Source organism: Caloenas nicobarica, chromosome 4 (assembly GCF_036013445.1).
Source record: "Caloenas nicobarica isolate bCalNic1 chromosome 4, bCalNic1.hap1, whole genome shotgun sequence".
NCBI classification, from domain to species: Eukaryota; Metazoa; Chordata; class Aves; order Columbiformes; family Columbidae; genus Caloenas; species Caloenas nicobarica.
In genome coordinates this window covers 5,947,755-5,967,370 of record NC_088248.1, presented here as the reverse complement: position 1 = coordinate 5,967,370, position 19,616 = coordinate 5,947,755, and the positions used below count along the sequence as shown (strand labels likewise).

The 19,616-nt window shown below is 39.2% G+C and overlaps 1 protein-coding gene across 1 annotated transcript; it reads left to right on the top strand.

The window, feature by feature from the left end:
- The first annotated feature begins 360 nt into the window (after positions 1-360).
- Positions 361-15,241, top strand: LOC135988253 (sodium/hydrogen exchanger 9B2-like). The gene is made up of 11 exons (XM_065634068.1): positions 361-453; positions 1,989-2,172; positions 3,696-3,866; positions 6,502-6,644; positions 8,166-8,293; positions 9,152-9,327; positions 9,873-9,979; positions 11,106-11,255; positions 13,568-13,676; positions 13,891-14,027; positions 15,002-15,241. Exons 1-11 carry the CDS (start codon positions 361-363, stop codon positions 15,239-15,241), a joined length of 1,638 nt encoding a protein of 545 aa, XP_065490140.1.
- The last annotated feature ends 4,375 nt before the right edge of the window (positions 15,242-19,616 follow it).

Genomic DNA, 19,616 nt, shown 5'->3' with positions numbered 1-19,616 from the left:
GCAAATAACCTTTATCTTGTGCTGATAGGAGGCACAAATAGATGTCTTTCTAGATATATTCCAGCCATACTGTTAATGATGAAATAACAGGTTAGCACAGATCACTGTGATTCTAAAACTCAGATTTTTTTTTTTTTAGTGCTTTCGTAAGCTATTAAGTTTACTGTTCTTTTGTTAGTTTCTGTCTTTTTTTCTAACATACAGCACGCAAAAAGCATTACATTTCAACTTGGGCTGTCAGGGTTTTTTCATCTGATCTGTGTCAAAGGAAACAACATCACTGAGAAGTCTTCTACCTGGAAATAATATTTGCTTCCCTCTAACTTTTCTATCTTTATTACTTTCCTTAGGTTTGCAACAATGGTAAAGGAAGATACTGTGAATGGTAACGAAGATCCTGAGCAAACAGTATGTGACAGAAATGGCATGATTGCCATGCACGAGCAAAGCAAGGTGATTAATTAGAATCTCAAAGTACAATTTTAGTCAGAGGGAACCCTCCTTTTCATCTGAAGGGAATACCTAGTGAAATCGTCTCAGTGGGAATTTCTTACAATTAAGAAATGTTCAGTTTTTAAAAGTCTGTGGTATGTTGGATTGCCTGAAATCAGCGGTTGTGATTTCAGCTTGAAGTGGAAAATGCATCAGTGTATGTTTTACAATCAGCTATGGAAGAGAATTACGTGGACCTAAAATTGCTGCTTTGCTCTCAGATTGTGCCTGTCAGTTCACTTGCTGAAAGTTGTTCATGCATGTCTTCCTTTTATCTATTAAAAAAGATTTCCATTATTCTTGGCAACTTCTATGGCTTTAAAAAAGATTTGCAGTAAATGCAAGAAAGAATAAAATTCTTAATATAAAAGGCACTTTAGGGTAAACATACAGTATTGACTGCAGAGATACTGTATCGCGTATCTTTATATACATAGGTAGCTGGTGATCACATAATCACAGGATAGACAAACAAGTAACTCCATGCTGAAAGCTCACAGGATTTATGTTCCAGATGTGACTCTGAGTAAAGGGGCGGAGAGAGAGAGGGAGATGAGACAGAAAAATAATGGGAAATGTGGAACTATTAGTGGGGGAAATGTGGAACTACTAGTGGAGGAGGGCCAAACCACAGTATAGGCAAAATTCCATGTCCATGCCATGACAACAAGCTGACATAAAGGTGAATAATCATAAGGGAAGGTAGGTGATTAACTTGTCAAAAATAAGGACCCTAAAATGAAATGAGACATATCCAAAAATGGTCAAAAAGCGCTTCATCTATGAATATGGGTAAGTAGATGGCTCAGTATAAGAGAACAGCTTCAAGGAACCATTCTTCAAGGAAATAACTCCCATGGTAGTATTTCTCCATCTCTACCTTGACTTACCAGCTTGAGTGTTCCAGCAATGGATCATGTGAGTAATGCTTGCATTGGCCAGCTCTTCTGTTTCTTTCATCTTTGTCTAATCACAAGCAGGTTTTGTTATTTTGGTTCAAGGCTTTGCAACAATAGTTATTGAGGAGTTATATTGCAGACACTGTCTCACTGGAATTATGCCAATCATTAACTGTATTGTGGAATCCAGTCTAGAAGCAGAACTCTATTAAATTGTAGAAGATGTTGATAAATATTTAGCTTGTATGCAAGACAAGCTGAACCTGGCCTCTTAATATTGTTTATTCATCAAATATGCTGATATTGTTGCTAAATGGGTGCTATTTGTATTAGGACAGGAGTCCTATCAGTTGCAGGTAAAAAGGTAAACGTCCCACAGTCTCTCATATTCAGTTCTTTGTGCCGTGCAAAAACAAAGACATAACCCAAAATCCCAAATTTACTACAAAGCTGGACCATTCCTACAGCGACTGCTTAGTTAACGTAGTCATCTGTAGACAGTGTGGATCTAGTGCACCACAGCTGATTGCAGGTCTTGTATGCTACTTCAAATTTATTCTGTGCTACTTCTGAGGGAGTCTCATTGTTTTCATTCAGGAGGGACCAACAGTAGATGCCAAAGGCACTGATGGGAATGTACAAACAGAAGAAACTGCTCTCTTGAATCACTGCGCTCAGCAACTTCCAGAACCAAAAGCAGGGTCTTCAATACCTCAAAGAACATGGAGGCAAATATTTACTTGCCCTCCTCAGGGTTTACTGGCCCGAACAGTGACAAATGGTATGTAAGAAAAGACAGAGTTTAATTAAACTGAGAAACGGCAAATGAAGTACTCATTTCTCTGGATGTGATGATATCTGTCTATTGTTCTTGAAAATAACGAAGGGAAATAGCTATGTTTTGCACATCACACTTATGTTTCAATGTTTTAGCGGGAAAAAAAAAATGAAGTGAAACAAAGATTTGATTTAAAATACAGCTTTTGTTCCTCCAGCCTCTCTTCTGCACTTAATGTGGTAGGTATGTTTTTTGCATTGCAAATTGTTTTCATCAGAAGAGTGACCTCCCAATTCTCATCTTGATAGTTCATTTTGGTGTGAGAGCATTAAGATTATTACAAACACAGTGGCATTTTTGGCACACTGGCTGGCTTTCTGTTTAATTGAAGCGAACAAATATGAGGCTTTGCAGGGATACTTTCTTTTGTTTCTTAATACCCCAGGCTTGCAAAGCCAAGAATCCTAACTAGAAGGCAAACTGACCCATTCTGTTTAAGATTTGCCCTGCACTGAGGGCTCGCAGACAAAAATGCCTGGCTAAGCAGTTATCGCAGACCTTTCCTAACAAAAGCCTTTACCTGCTTCCACAGCCTCCGTTGTCTCTCACTTGGGATTCTTAGGCATTTGTGTTTGGTCTTCCCCTTGCCACCTGTCACCCTCAACTAAGATTAAGAAAAACATTCTAAAAATGCGGTACATTTTCTTATGATTATGAAAAGGGAGATTTATTCAACACATTTTGCCTCTCCTTCAGTCTTCTACTTTTATACCAGTGTATGTCTGTTCTTTTTGGATAACTGTAGGAACAGGTTTGGGAACCTGAGAAGAGCATAACGTTTCCACATATTTTACAATATTGTCATGTATTTTGTAATATTTTCACTTAATGCTCTCATAATATTTTTCAGGACATTTTTTTCCTGTGTAGTATCCCTCTTTGATTGCTGTATGAGGGGAAGTATCTGTACCAATTCAGCCTGTCCAGAGACATGACCTTCTTCAGATTTTTTTTTATTTTTTCCCCCAGGGGCAGCAATGTATTGCACAAGCACATGCAGCAAGAAAAAATTATATTTAAATTCTTTTAAAAATTAGACCGGAACTGCAGTCATTAGCTCAAAGATATGCCAGGCTGTACAGCAGCGGGTTCGTATTGCAGTTCTGAAGTAGCTGAAGGAAGAGAAGCAAATACAAGATAAGTTAGTGGAAGTCTTTGCTTTAAGTTTGGGACCTGTTAAGCACTTTCCAGAGTGGCCCAAGGCTCCCTTAGTACTTTTAATCCCTAATGATGTTCCTGTTACCATTTTTTTAAAGTATCTTAGCACCTATAAAATCAGAATATCAGTTTAGGGAGCACCAAAGATTAAATGCATTGTTGTGATTAAACTAGTTTTTAAGGTAAGTGATTTTATTTTTGAAAGTCATGGTACCTTTTTCCTTAGTAGAAAATCAAATGTGATCTAATAGCAAACAAAGTTGCACCTGAGAGATGATTAAATATGAATATTTCTTGTTTTGTTCCAGTTGCAATCGTGGTCCTGGTTTGGGCTGTGGTTTGGTCAATCACTGGGGCTGAGTGTCTCCCAGGTGGAAACCTGTTTGGAATTCTGTTTCTTTATTTTTTTGCTGTCATTGGAGGTAAAATTTTTGGATTCATTAAAATACGAACACTACCCCCTCTGCCTGCTCTTCTGGGTAAGATATCCTTCCTTCTTTTCTTCCTGCATATTTGTGGTGTTTAACATCAAGTAGTATCTGCGTGCTAGGTATATTTGGGTTGGGAACAAACTGTTTCATGCTCAAAATCTGTAGCTTTTCCCAGTGACTTTTATCTGGTCCACACCAAGAAGGCGCAAAATTCTCCAAACTGTCTCAGGTTTAGTTGTCTGTCTGTTACTGAGGCTCTTCTCTTAATTCTTTGGGGGACAGGGAACTGTATACCTACAGATTCAAAGGACCCTTTCAGTCCTCTCTGTCACAGTTACTTAAAATTTGGTTTTAATATCACTAAACAGGAATCTTACTCCAGTCCTCATGTTACAGTAGAATTATTAATTCATAAGGAAATTATTGCTGAGCTGTTTCACATGTATCTCACACAATGGAAATGTTTTCCAAGGAAAATACTACAGGAATTCCCTATTACTGGTAATCCAATGGAATTTCTTTCTTCTCCTTCCTTTATTTCAAGATAACTGGAACCTGAGAAGATAAATTCACCACAAGGAATAGTTCCAAAGAGAGTTCTTTTGAATCAATCATAACATTCGTTTTCATATCAACATCTTATTTTATTTTACATAAAAATGCAAATGGGAGATGAAAATGACATTAATTCTGACATCATCAGAATCTTTTCAGTCTCCTTTCTGAGAGGAGGTTTTAGGTTAGATCACTACACTATTATGAAGTGCTGTGGTGTCAACAAAGCTGAAAAATGAAGCTCCAGGTTCTTCTCACCAACCGTATGCTGCTCCCTTACCATGCTTAGTGCAGAAATGAGTAAAGCTGCTGACAGACAGTAAAACTTCACGGTAGAGTGGGCTACAAATACCTGCCTGTAGTGCACAGGTGTGATTTTTGTGACCTGTGGTGTGTCTCTCACAGTGGCACTGCTTACAGAAGGACTCGGTCGTTCATATGCGGCTCTCCCCAGGCAGCACACATGTTCTTGCACTGCCTAGTTTCAAAAAATTCAAATGAGAGGGAGGGAAGTTTTGCATATAGCATGCTTGTCTGCAATAATAGGAGCACTGAATGTAATACACAGGGAGTATGCCTTTTCTAAGTAAACACCCCCATTTAAAAAAAAAAAAAGTTTCCGACCATTTGGATTCTCCCCTTTATTTTAAATTACATCTGTATCTAAAAGTTATGAGTCTATGAGTTGAGCATGAAAGTGCTTGTCAGACAGGTAATACTGAACAACAGAAACTTAAGCATGATAGGACATGCCTGTTGAGCTGCTTAGGACAGAGTTCACTGTTCAGATCCCCAGCATTTAAGGAAAATTGGAAATGAGTCAGAAGAAGAGACAGACCATGTCTTTGAGTATTCTTTTTTACACAAAAAATACAAATCTTGTACTCTTACATGCCTTTAATCCACTAGTGCTAGGTGCAGCTGAGTCTTGTAGTTGAGTTACAGTATATTTTAGGCATGTATTGCAGGCAACATGGGGCAGAACAGTGAAGATATCCTTTGAGATGGAGTTTTTTGCTTTGTTAAGTAGATGTCTAGGTCAGGGTAGCTCCATTGACTTGGACCTCAGGCAAATATTGCAAAGAGCATATGATCATTATGCTAGTCTGATATAATTGTCATGAGGTAGCGCAGATTAATTATGCCACTATTTTTTTTCCGTGAAGTGGTGGGAAGAACAACGTCTGAAAGTTCAGTGTGTTCCAGGACAAATCAAGTCCACAGCCAAGACTCACATCAAGCTGGGACCAGCCTAAGCATAGTATTTGTTTACTTTTTGTCTTTTTTGGTTTCCTGTTTCTTCACATGGCCAGTATAAAATTAAGCCACAAAAAGGTATCTTTGAATCATCAAGACCTATAATGAATCTCTGCAGATGTATATTTCAAGTTGACCTTTCCTGTACTTTTCTGTATCCTTCCAGAACTACAGTTCCAATACCTTTGCAGGAAGTCTATGATTAGACAGTTTTGTTAATATTTGCAAAAGCTTGGATCTTTCAAGTGGCTCAAATAGAGGATAAGACCAAGTTCCTGATTTTTTTCTCCCCTTTTTTTCCTCTCTTTGTATAAGAGTCATATTGCCAGAGCATTTTAGAATGTCTAAGTTAGTCCATGATTAGTTGGTTTAGATTCTATTTCTCAATGAACTCTGCATTATGGTTCCCGTGATACCCGCATTTCTTACACCTAGGAGGATTTTTAACCATTTCTAACTTCTGAGATAAGTATGCAATATCAGACGATCTTCCTCTTTTCATGTTAAAACAAGCTAACAAGAAAAATATCTTTAAGGATATAGAGGTGTCTTTGCTTATGATAAGTACGACCTGCACCTGCTGAACAAAGCTGAAATCTCTTCACTTGCACTAAAGCTGCATGTCAGCATCCCGTGGATTTATTCGCTGGTGACTTGGTGTCTTCTGAGCCCATTTTCGCTTAAAACATGTCTCTCTCTTTCTGTACTTCAGTCCCCGCATTGTTAAAACACGGCTAATAATTCAGAACATGAATTGTTTCTTTGCCTCCCATAAATACATAGTATGGTGTCTATTTTTAAAAATTCTGTGCAAATTTTTGGTGCAATAAAAGCAAGTCATTTGACAGGAGCTTATTTGCTTTCATTTAAGGGATGCTACTTGCTGGCTTCTTAATCCGAAATATCTCGTTCATTAGTGACATTGTCCAGATAAACCTACGCTGGTCTGCAGCACTGAGGAATATTGCTCTTTCAATTATCTTGACCCGAGCAGGACTTGGCCTGGATCCAAAGGTATGGAATCAGCCATTTGTGTCAAAGTACACAACAGCCCTCAAAAAAACCTGAATAATTGATTCTGTTGAAAATATTGAACTGTTTGGTCTTGGAGGATCTGCAAATTAGAGCATTACAGAAAGCGGAGTTTCTCTTGTATACATATGTTACTCTTGGCAGTTGGATTTGTACAGTAGGAAAGCAATTTCAAAAACACCTGAAAAAAACCTGATTTTAGGACTATTTTCCCACTTGGCTTAAAGAAATTTCCTGCGTTTTGTGAGCAGAGCATCTTGAGGACATATGTTCCATCATGGTCTGTCAGGAAGAGTTTACACTCCCTGACAAATTCCCTGTCAGTTTACACTGACAAACTAAAACAAGTAAGGGAAGGGGTCTCCATTCCTTGAAAGAGACTATTGCTTGTGTTGACACAATCGAAAAAACCCCACAACCAACCAAAAAATCCAAATCTGGGTGTCTTTTTTGTACTTTTTTTTTTTTAATCGTTGCCATTTTAATGCAAATATATTAATTGCAAAGATGAGTTCTGCTGCACTACAGAAACAATGCTTCACAGCACAATAAAGCCCATAATGTTCCTGTGGAAAAAAAAATAGTCTTCCTTTACACACTGTGAAACATGATGTTCCATAAATTAAAGAAGGCAAGGCTTTGCCTGATCAAAATAAAACTGTACTATATTGGCTCCTATCTGTTTAAGGGACTGCTTAAAGTTTATATAAAACTTAGGTCAAGTATAGCTAGTTGAGAACAACTGAACTGATTTTTGTTAACCAACAAAAACTAGGGAGTTGCCAATACTTCAGATATTTAGCAAAACAGGGTTTTGTCATTCTTGAAAAATGCCTGGTTTCCTAGATTACTATCATCTATTTTTCCAGGATATTGAAGCTTGTAACAACACAGACTGTATTGTTACACACAGTTTGGATGCCCAGTTCCGTGAGATTGCTTTTCTTTCTATTCCATGACAACCTTTTTTGCCAAGGGAACTTCATCTTTGCCTCATTTTTCTCCCATGTGCAACTGAAAATGCCACTAGGAGTCTGTAGGCAGCAATGCTTTGATGCAGTTACAATTGTTCCTCGGGTAATCGAAGCTGTGAAGACAAAGATGTTAATTGCTCTGGTGATTCTCAGCCCTGATGATGCTGGAATAAACTGCGCTGGTAAAAAGTGCAACTCATTGGCTTTTTTTTTTTCCCATGTCAAAATCAGGAACCTGTCCTAGCAGAGTCATGTTTGCGAAACAGAATTCTCTGCTGCTTCTTCCTGTGACATGCAGGAACTTTGTCAAACCTAGACTCAGCGGGTTTCACTGCCACACTTGGAATTTTATATCCAAATCCAGTTGTGCTTGTGTCTGTCTCTAGCTTAGGCCATGTAAAGCTGTCATATCCTGTACTGCAGCTCAGAGGGGATTCTTTTAATAAACTGTATCAGATCGTAACTGTATTTCCTCTCTATAAAGCCAAGGGTAGTGATACTAATGTCTGAATGTGCTTTTATATTGCAGGCTCTTAAGAAACTCAAAGCGGTCTGTTTACGGCTTTCTTTTGGACCGTGCCTCTCAGAAACATGCACAGCTGCTGTTCTTGCCTACTTCTTCATGCATTTGCCATGGCAATGGGGATTTATCTTAGGGTAATGTACTCTCTTTTCTCCTGTGTGACAAAGGTGCCTGTTTTCACATTACAGTTAAATGATTCAAGCGCTGTTATTTCTTTGCGCCAAGCAGAGACCTCAGATTAATGCTGGTTAGGAAGCTGTGCTTAGCCCCTGTGGGTGTTTGCTTACCATTCATGTCTGGCTCTGTGGCTAAAGGTCACATTTCCGGGCTGTGGAGAAGTACTTGCATCATTACTTTTCTGTGTTTGTGATCTGGACACTTGGGAATAAGGATAGTGCAATCTCTGAGTCTTTAACCACAACACTGAGGGCTTTTAGGGTTAGAAAATGATACCACAATTTGGAGAATCTTCACACTGGAATTCAGAATTTCCCCATAGGGAGATGCACGTAGAACGGTCTTCCTGTCACAAGTCATGGATAAAGATATGGCGTATTATATTATATTTCCATCTAGCTGTATCTAAACTGGTGGACTTGGTCCAGACCCATATACTGGAGCAAGATGGATGAACTCCTCCTCCTCTGCCACACACTGATTTTTATGGGAAAGAACTGGGCTACTGAGTCATAAAGCAAGTCCAGACCAGGGTCCTAAACTGGACAATCAAAGCCATAACTGGCCTGCAGTGCAGACTTCAGTCTTAGTCTGTGGAGCCCTTCACTTCTAATACTTCTGAGTTGGGCAGGAAGTAAAAGCTGATTGCAAATCTACATAGAAATATCCCTCCTTTGTAATTAGCAGGGAAAGGTAAGGCAAATACCTTCTATAAAAGTCTGTGTATTTATACTTTAAAAGAATTAAGGTCAGAACATTAAGTTTTTTAGTTCAGTGCTTTCTTTTTAAGAGAAGCTGAAGCTGTGTGTTTCCAGTTTTGTTCTAGGTGCTGTCTCCCCTGCTGTGGTGGTTCCCTCAATGCTGATTTTACAAGCTGGGGGATATGGGGTGGAGAAAGGTGTCCCAACTTTGCTAATGGCAGCTGGCAGCATTGATGACATTCTGGCTATCACAGGCTTCAACACTTGCCTTGGGATGGCTTTCTCTTCCGGTATGCTGGTTAATCTGTATGTGGTGAAATCCAGAACAAACAGTGATATTTTGAAGAATGTGTGCTCTGTTATGACTGACTGGTTTGCAACTTAATGACATCTCCTTATAAAGTTCATGTATGGACTTGAATATTGAGAGGGAAATTGCCCATGATCAAAAGTCTTGGTGTAGCTTTGTCTGCTCTGAGTTGTGGGTCACAACAACTTTCAGGCAACATTTTTTCCCTCTCTGCTCCTTCAGCTGCCAAATCTGGTCCTTGGATCCTCAACATAAGCGCTTTCAAATTTCCCTGGGTCTGGCAATGTTCTCGCAGTGGCTCTTTCTCTGGCTTCTCTGGCACGCTTTCTTGGCATGAGCTTTCAGAGAGAAAGTTGCCCTGTCCAGTTCTTCCAGGCCCATAGGTTCCCTCCTTAGCCCCTTTGCCCCTAAGTAATTTAAAGCAGACACTGTCCTGGAATCATCACCCTCATAGGTCTACAGGGTGGTTTGTGTGTGCAGGGTCTATGCAGAGCATATTGAACCTGTTCTTCTTTTGCCAAATAGGTTCTACTCTGTACAACGTGCTCCGTGGAGTGGTGGAGGTTGCTGTTGGCATAGCGGCTGGGGGGATTCTGGGAATGTTTGTTCGATATTTCCCAAGCCACGATCAGGTAAAAACCCAGTAAAAAAAAACCACAACTTTTTATAAAATAGAGATTCTTTGCTAAGGAATGATATTCTGTAGTTATTAATTTCCAAGCTTCCTGTGAAGCTGTTTTTGTGGAAAGCTGGAAAGCTGTGTACAGGGCTAACAGCTTCCAGGTTGCAAAGCCTATAAGGTAAGGATGTGTTTTATAGGTGATTACTTGTTTACTGCAACAATAACAATGTATGATCTCTCAGTCCTTCCTGATGCAGAGTTTGGAACCAAACCGAGCTCACCATCCTGCTCTCACTGAAGGTGGTGGAAACGCCCACAAATAAAGGAGAAAGGGTTTGATACCCATTTCAGACAGTAAAATAATCATCAATTAGATTGATGTGTCACACATTTACTTCTATGTTTCCAGTAGGCCTAAGATTAAAAATGAGTGAAGCAGACAAATTATATGTTTTAAGTGATTGTGCATATCATTAGCGTTAATGAGAATGTGTTACTTTCAATGAAAATTAAGTTTAAATGAAGTGGTAGATGAATCTACTATCAAGGGGCAAGTAAGTGAACAGAAAATTGTGGAAAAATGTAGATATGTTTTGGACTACTAAAGTCAATTTGCAAAGCATCTATTGCCCTCAGTGGGATTAAATTTTCTTCTTATTAAATAATGTAAGAAGTGTGATACAGGAGCTAAACAGATCAACAGAAATAGGGAATAATGGCAGAGATAAAACTGTCTGCTGTGAGACTGGATCAAATTAAAATAGGTTGTCCCTGGCAAACGTTTGCTTGGCATGTTCTTGAAAACATACAGTGGCAAGGATTTACTTCTCCTTGGATAAACTGTTCTAGTACTTGACTGTTCCTTGTGATACAAAAAGCCTATTGGCAATAAGATTTTGGATGGGCAGAGGAAATAAAATATTAACTTTCCAAAATTTAAGTTTCTTAGGAATTGATATCCAAAAAAGCCCTCAGGTCAACTAAGCAGGTCAAATCTCACTTGAAGGCTTTGATTCTTTCACAATGGTTAATGGCAATAATTATTTTCAAGTTGTTACTTTCAAAATTAACAGACGTAACCTTTTTCTTCCATTTCTAAAATAAATTCACTTTTTTGTCTCTTCCCTTGGCTGCAGGCATCTCTGGCATGGAAGAGGTCGTATTTTGTACTTGGGCTGTCCATGTTTGCTGTTTTTGGCAGCATCTACTTTGGCTTCCCTGGATCAGGAGGGCTCTGCACATTAGTCTTAGCTTTTGTTGCAGGCGTGGGATGGTCTGATGAAAAGGTGAATGTTTACATAAAGAAGCATACCATACCAAAACTCCTTTGAATGTACGACTTGACAGGAGTTTGAATTTCTGTCAGGAGTGGTAATGGCGTATCTATGAAGCTTTAGAGGGTGTACGGATTAAGAAAAAAAAAAATCTATGTTTATTTTGGAAGCCTTTAACATTTAGCGTCACAGAAAGTTACCATATATGTGAATGTATATTGATACAGAGCCTAACATACTGACAGAAAAACGCTCACAGGCTTTTCTTAGACATCTTATGCCATGTAAAGGAGATTTAGTTGTCAAGGCATTTAACTAGGAATCCAAAGCTTTAAGTCCCAGCGCTGTGTCTGTAACCTTACACAGTGACTTTATGGTAAGATTTACAAATAGGTGTCCAAAATACAGCTGTGCGCATGGCCTGAATACTCTGAGGTTTTGTTCCCTGTGTTTTTTGGGGGGGTTGAAATGGAAAACAGTAATTAGCTATCCTCTCTCATCTTTCCCTAATCTCAGGCAGTGTATTCTGGATAAATTAAGAGAGCAGGGTGCCTACAATACATGGTGATAGGCCATACAAAAAACATACAAAAGACTGCTTTTTAGTCATTTTCTCGTAGCTACTAAACCTGCTGCTTCTTACTGTTGTTGCCCCACTGCATTTCTGTACCTTGGCATGTCTCACTGCTGCTTTTGCTTGATACCATCTACATTTAACGTTTTGAAGGCATCTTTCTCTCCACAGCTGTAGCCTTGCAACATGCAGTAGGAGAAGGGGAGAAAAGAAAGGAAAAGGAATCAGATATAATAGAGTCCATATTATTATCCCCATCCAGATGTGACTTCAGTAAGATCTCAAGGTTTGTTAAAACAATGAAAAGAAACCATGGTTTCTATTTAAAGTATTATATTGTTGTCCAATTTTAAAAGAAGAAAAACTCATCTTGGGACTTAACTAGTTAAGCATATTACAACTGATAAAGCTCTCTATTGTGAAGTTTTTTAAACCAGTTCAGAAGTAAGGACTGTAAGAGTATATGCATTCTGTAAATGCTTGTTTTCAATTCCTTTGATTAGTGAATGAAGCTTCTTGGCCTGAAGGATGTTTATTTCAAAAGCCTTAGCATCTTTTGTCAGACACAGAGATGTCTGCATACTGTATGCTCAATATATTACCAAGATTTTCCTGCTGAGCTTCTCAAAGGCCACTGCTTCCTACTGTCTCTGGTTTAAGTCACTTGGCAAATGCTGTCCACAGAGAGTAAGGAACATTGTACCTATTGCTGGAACAGTTAAATGGGCAGTAAACAGACTGAAATAATGCTAACATCTGGAAAGAGGATTTTTTTTTCCCAAAGAAGAAAAGGGTGTGATAACAGGGAGAAATGAGACAAATAAATAAAAATGTTTAGAGGTCTGTATATTTTCACCTTGTTCTCTTTAAGGTTACAGAAGTTCTCCTGTTGTAGTCATCTCTATTCCATTGACTAAAGAGCCAGACATGTTGCAGGATCAGTCCCAGAGAGAACACCAAGGACAGGACATGTCTAGGCCCTGGATTGGTTATTAAGTGACAGAGCGTCACACTTAGATCTTCCACACAGACCAACCTGAAGGTTAATTTGCTATTGCAGAACTCCATCAATTAAAAAATAAGTGCTACTAGATATGCTATGTGTACCTCTTCACGTAAGTGGAAGATTCCTGTTTATCCTGGCAGCAGTTGTTTTAGGAAAATTGTTAGGTGTAAACACAAGGAGAAAAGATGGCTTTGCCCTTACACAGTACATTGCATAAAAAAGTTCAACACTTCTTGCTACTACAGGATTTCAGAGTTTCTCAGTCTGACTTTGCTCCTGCTCACATTCAGGCAGGTCTCTGAATGCAGTGTGAGTGGAGTTAGGTCATGACTGAAACTTTCTGAGGGTCTGACTCTGCTCAGATGCAAATGGAAAAACACGTTGAAGTTCTCAAAGGCTCAGAAATTTCATGGCAAAACTGTTCAAATCACATCTTCTAAATACTGAAAATCCATTATGCTTTATTTTCCTCCTCTTGCCTGCAAACTGCTCTCTTGATGTTCAAACATCAGTGATCTTTATTTCTTTTATTGAGATAGCAAGCATTTATTTACTAGCAGGGCTAGACACACTGACCTTTGAAAGGTGCACAACTGATTTTGGATCTTTTAGTATTAGGTCAAAGAAGGTGCAATTCTGGACAATCATTATGATGCATCTTCAGTTTGTCCCTTGATTATTTAAATGTTCTGTCTATTTGGCCATATTTTTGTGAATTTACAGAAATTTTTGTTTTGATTGCAGAGGGAAGTAGAAAAAATTGTTGCAGTTGCATGGAATATCTTTCAACCTTTTCTTTTTGGTTTAATTGGAGCAGAAGTATCTGTTATGTCTCTTAGGCCTGAAACCGTTGGTAAGATCATTTACTAAATATCCAGCTTTCACTATTGGCTTCCAAAGAATCTCTATAAAGAAATCTAAAGCAAAGCAGACTACAGCTGACCCCCCCCCAAAAAAACCAAAACCCAAACCAAGAATGAACCCCAATGTAAAGCTACAGTTCTAGGAGGCTTATTCCTGTCAGGTACCTATGCACAAAAATACTGAGAAGTGTTTGTCTGTTGCAGGGCTCTGTGTTGCTACATTAGGCATTGCCCTGGTTGTGCGAATCATAGCAACGTTCCTGATGGTGTGTTTTGCTGGGTTTAATTTCAAGGAGAAAGTATTTGTCTCGCTGGCATGGATTCCCAAAGCCACTGTCCAGGTAAACAGTCCAACATGACTTTAATTCTAGGCTAAATCTATTATCCTTAGCAAAGCTCCTTGTAAGTAGCATAGGAGTAAATGGAGAAAGGATCAGACTCAATAACAGCAGAGTGTAGTATATGGACAATTCATGTTCTAAACCACCCTAAGTCTGCTTGAAAAGTGCTTGGAGAGCCTTCTATGTGAAGGTGCTTTGCTTGCATCCTGGGTTGTCCTCTTAATAATGACAGTGAATTGTACATATATCAGAGGAAGTTTAACGATTTCTCAGCTATTGCAGGCTATGGTGCCTTTACATACAGATTCTGAGAACTCTCAAAACAAAGGTAGAAGTGTTTCCCTCCTGCACATGAAGTGTCTCCAGGGACAGTCACACCAGAGGCTCAGAAGGTTTTCAGTTTGTGGTCATTTTGGTAAGGGATAGTTTGATAGCCACATTGCTGGAGAAGCCTTAGGCTGGCCGCATTCCTGCTCCTTTATTTCAGTGATAGTTTTATCATTTAGACTTTGCCTCAATAGCATGATTACTTGCAAACAAAACCTACTAATCAGAACAGGCTAGGATTATTGCAAGATTTGTGAACTAAATTTTCAGAAGCTGCTACCAGTTGACTGCTGTCAGGATGCATTCCCAAAGTGTGGCATTCTAACAGCCATGGTACACGATATACTGGCCCATTTCATTAATCACACATCCTCCAGACATGTGGCAGCTAAGCACTGTTCTTCACAGGAGGGAATCACCCAGATAAACTCATTACCTTAGGAAATTCAAAGTGTAGCCAAGTGATAATTGTTCTCATAGATGTAATAGAACATTTACTTTCCTATGTGCTGCCTAGAAACAAATGGGTTGGATGTACTAAAAATGTCAAATATATGTTAAATGTTGACTGATGTTTAGTCCATTTTTTCCCTGTTTCAGTGCTAAAGGTCACTTGCTCCATCTCAACAATATTTTCTTTCCTGCAGGCTGCAATAGGTTCCCTTGCCCTGGACATGGCAAGAAGTCATCAGGATGAGCAACTGGAAAAGTATGGAATGGATGTACTGACAGTAGCTTTCTTGGCTATCTTGATCACTGCTCCAGTCGGAGCCCTGGTTATTGGCTTGGCAGGGCCCAGACTTTTGCAGAAGGCTCAGACAAATAGCAAGGAAGATGATGAAGGTGCTGAGGTTGGAGAAGAGGCAGAGGCCTGTGAACCTTCCTAAGATGGACATCTACAGGAATATGGTCCTTCAGCCCTCACACTTCTGTTGAGTAAACACATTTGTAATCTTTCTGGAGGAAAGCAAAACAAGTATCAGTTATGTCTGCTATTTTAAAAGCAGCCCTGGTAGAGTTTTATGAAATATTTTTATGTGTTGATGGTGCCTTAAGAGATGAAATAGCTGAACATACAGGGAACAGGCTGGCCGGGCAGTGAGTCACTGAAAAGTTAGCAGTCAACAGTTCCTTGAAATGTGTGGGTGTGAGGCCAGGGAGAAGATCAGAATTGTTCAGGCATGGAGTGGAATATAAACAGAAGAAAATGGAGACTAATGTGAATAACTTCTTGACAGTTGAAACTGGGCCGTGAGATGACAAGTTCAACAGCTCAAATAATGCAACTTCTGAATAAGAGACTGCTGACACACACTGAACAAATCCTGCTATGGGTTGGTGTTTCCTTCTCCTTCCTTGCTCAGGTTCCAAAACTTGCCTTTTTTACTATTGCTGTTCTTCACAGGTTGTGCACTCCTTTGTGCCTTCAAGGCACTGTCAGCTCTGGTCATAGAGCAACTGGTATCTCCTGGTACTTTGTCCTAAGTTAGTACTCATTTGGTTGAGAAAATGCCATGATCAGGTCCTTCTCGCATCTGTACTTGGATAACTGCAGCAAAGAAAACCAGGTATTTGCTAAAAATAGAGCCAGTTAGTGCCCGTTTTTCCAAGAGGTGGTTGGCTGCATTGACTGTGGAGAGTGGAAGCCCCTCGGATTTGCCAGGGCATTTTTTACCTCTGACTGATGCAGAAAACCAATAGCCTTTAGATGAACAGCCTTGAAAATGCAGTTCTGAGGGGGATGGTACAAAGCAAAAGGAGCCTCGTTCTCACCTACCTTCAGCAAGGCAGCTGTGCGAAGGCAGCTGTCATGAGGAAGCAGCATTTGGGACATAGTGCTGGCACTCTCAGCACATACCCACGAGTCCTGGGGTTCTTTCCAGAAACACAAGTTGTGTGCCGCTGTGGATCATGGTAATGACTGGCAATGATCGTGTTGAATATCTTGCCGAAACATTTGACCAGGGGGAGCAAAAAGTTCAAATGTAGCTTTCTTCATCTTATTTAATATAGATGCCTCCCGCACAGTCAGTTACAATATAGTTCACATTTGGTTTTTCGCATTCCCAGGAGAGTTTCCTTTCTCTTCTCTTTGACTGTCCTAAAGTCAGGAGCAAACCTCCTCTATTGACCAAAATCCTGCTCTTGCCTTTAGCTTTGGTATCAGTTAGGGTTTAGTATCGACAGATATCAGCAAATCTTTCTTACTCTGCTATGTTTTGTACAAGTAACTAGCTCCAAGTAGGTAATTCCCAGCTCCATTCTGAGGCATGGAGTTAGTGCAGCATCCCTCAGAAACTGGAAGGTGTGGTGGTGTTGGTTTTTGGTTGGGTGGTTGTTTTTTGGTTTTTTAGTATGGATGTTAGCTTGTGCCTGTAATCAAGGTGAGCAACGCCTCCCTGCAAATTTCTATACTACAGTTCAGTGGACTCATTTTACAGAACACTGTAGAGAATATATTTGATGTGTCTTGATATTTTTGGCATAAGAATTAATCAATTCTATTTTAGCTTTTACACTTTTAAAATGTAACGTAAAAAGGTACAAAAATACTTTTAAAAGAAAACTATCTGAAACTGTATTATTTGCAGAATGTCCATGTCTGCTTCTGTATACAGATTAATTACAGCTCAGTATGTGTGCCTTTGTATGTGCATTCCTCTCCAAGCCAAAAAGAAAGCTTTCTGAGAAATACTTAAGGTTTATACCCTGCAATTCCAGCGCAGAGATAAAAATACCAGGAAATTCTTTGGTAAGTATTCCCCTAACAGTTGCCAAGTATATTGACATTCTGCTTAGTATACACACTGCTGTTCTCTCCACTTACTTGGGGAATGTAAATCTTCAGGTCACATTTGTCCCCTGATCAGAAGGGAAGATGCTTTCAAACTGCACTGATGAATGATTAGGGTGCTGTGCTTGGTGGTTATTGTGTCAGACATTGACTTTGGTGGCTGTTCTGCACATTTTGCATGGCTAACAGAGGCACTCTGCTACTTAAATAGGGGTAGTTTTAGTAGGTGGTGGTTGTATTTGGAAATTGTCATGTCTGTAAACCTAATTGATGAAAGAATACGGTGTTCAGTTCATCACTGTCTGTCTATAAAATAATTCTACTTGAGTAAAACTTACAGGAGTATAATAAAAGCTTTATATAGTTCACTTTTTCATAACGTTTTATAAAGAGTAGAATCCTCCTGCAGGGAGGGATCACTGTGCCACACGTCGAGTCTGTTCAATAACAGAAGTGTGACATGTAAGGACTATAGCCCTTTAAATTTGAATACAACCTTAGGTATGCAAGCAAAGCTCTGATAAACAGCCCTTGTTCATGATAGCTTCTAATACTTGCTCACCATCAGAACAGCATCTCATAAATAGGATTTATCATGTTCCCTTACCCTCAGTGCACTCTCTATTCATTAGATCACTCCCACCACTCTGAGCGCTTGAATAGCTGTACCAATGAAAAGTGTCATCTTATTCACTAATCTAAACTAAATTGGATCAATTTTCCTTTCCTTGTCACCATATGTGGATGTTTCTCACAAGACACCTTTCCCCCAGCTTTTATGAAATCTTCAGAAGAATCAGGTTAAAGCTATTACATAGACCTGCAGATCTAAAATGAAAAGCATTAATGCTTTATAATGCTTCTCTTTTTGCCTTCCAGAAAGGAACAAAACACTTGCATCTTGTCATGAAAGAAATGTTATATTTGGGCTAAGAACCTAAGAGACTGGAGCTTTTTAATAAGTATCATGACAATTTCAGCTGATTTGAAATAGCAGTTAACTTCGAGAGATATGATTTCACTTTTTATCAGAGGTTGTGTGGGTGAAGTCATGACATTTAAGACCACCTCCCTTTTAAGAAAATGCCATTAAATCACTGATGAATAATGCATAAATTCAAGCCAATAAAATATGCCATGCCAGTCTCTTATTTGCAGGAAATAAAATTAGAGCACAACGTGTAATAAACTATAACCAGAGGAATCTCGCTGTCATGCAGACATAATCACAGGCATAATGTGCAAGAGTACTGAGCACAGTATGTGTGTGCAGTTCCAGAAGGTTCCCAGGAACCTCTGCAGCAGGAGGGCGTGATGGCACAGCACGTTCCTGGTGGTGAGCAGCAGGCAGAGTTACAGCAGGCAGCATATGCGAAAAGACAGAAATTTGCCATCTGGAAGCAGGGAGTCATGCAGGTCAGGGAATGCAGTGATAATGTAATTATATTCACTGCTTTCGCTTTTTCAGCCAAACTGAGTGTTTTAGGGAATATAGACTGTCTAAAATTATCTGAAACACTCATGTTGTGACACAGCCACAAAACAGTGAATGACACAGTTCTTGCATTTTGCTTTTTAAATAAACGGAGTGCAAGAGATGAAGATTTGTGCTAGCTGTACCTCAGTTACATTTACTTTATCTAGTAGCAGCCACAAGTCAGACACCTTTCTCTAAACATATTTGTTTTATGAGTTTACTTGTGGTCTATTATAACTATTGTTCAAACTTATAATCAAGAGAAGGGTAAACACTGCTGCTCCCATAAAGCAAAAAAGGCACATCATGACATGCCAAGTTCAGCTTCCCCTGATTTTGCCTCAAGACCTGGTCTACTGCCTCAGTCCTTGCCTTTATTAGCATTAGGGGCAAGTTTATCCCTTTGTGTGGAGCTTCCAAATTAGATTAGAAAAGTCATCCAGTGGCAAGACATCATAGCAGGTAACTGGTTCAACTTTCTCAATTGCTCATGAGATACAGCGCTTTGGAGACACTTCTTAGCTATCTATCCTTGTAGACTTTAGGTAGATAATTCAAACCAATTAGTAAATTCTTTGAGATTTTTAACAGAAAATTCTGTGGCCATGAGAGACAGTATTACCTTGACAGATTTTGAAATGCAAGGAAATAGTCATTTATCTTGCTTGTAAAGTTAAATCTCACACTGTCATTCTCCTTTTAGAGGAGCTTTGTGGGAGAAACAAAACCAATTTTGCTGTTATTACTTACTCCAGCAGGGTTTGTCTGAGTAGAGCAACAGAAACAAAAACAGGATTCATGTATGTAGTTTACTTCTCAGGCTTAAGAGAAAATCAAACTATGAGTGCAAAAGTATCCTGATAGAAACTGGAAGTAGATACAGACCTGTATATAATAACACACCTGTAAGTGAAGACTGAGTACAAGACACTTAGTAACATTATGGATTTTCCCCTATTATCTATGTTATATCCTAATATAATGTTTATGG

Bases quoted from the DNA above. Each gene is read 5' to 3' on its own strand.
- LOC135988253 (XM_065634068.1), top strand. From the start codon at position 361: ATGGTAAAGGAAGATACTGTGAATGGTAACGAAGATCCTGAGCAAACA. The intron at 3,867-6,501 runs GTAAGATATCCT...CTTTCATTTAAG, and splicing joins CCCTCTGCCTGCTCTTCTGG to GGATGCTACTTGCTGGCTTC. The intron at 11,256-13,567 runs GTGAATGTTTAC...TTTTGATTGCAG, and splicing joins TGGGATGGTCTGATGAAAAG to AGGGAAGTAGAAAAAATTGT.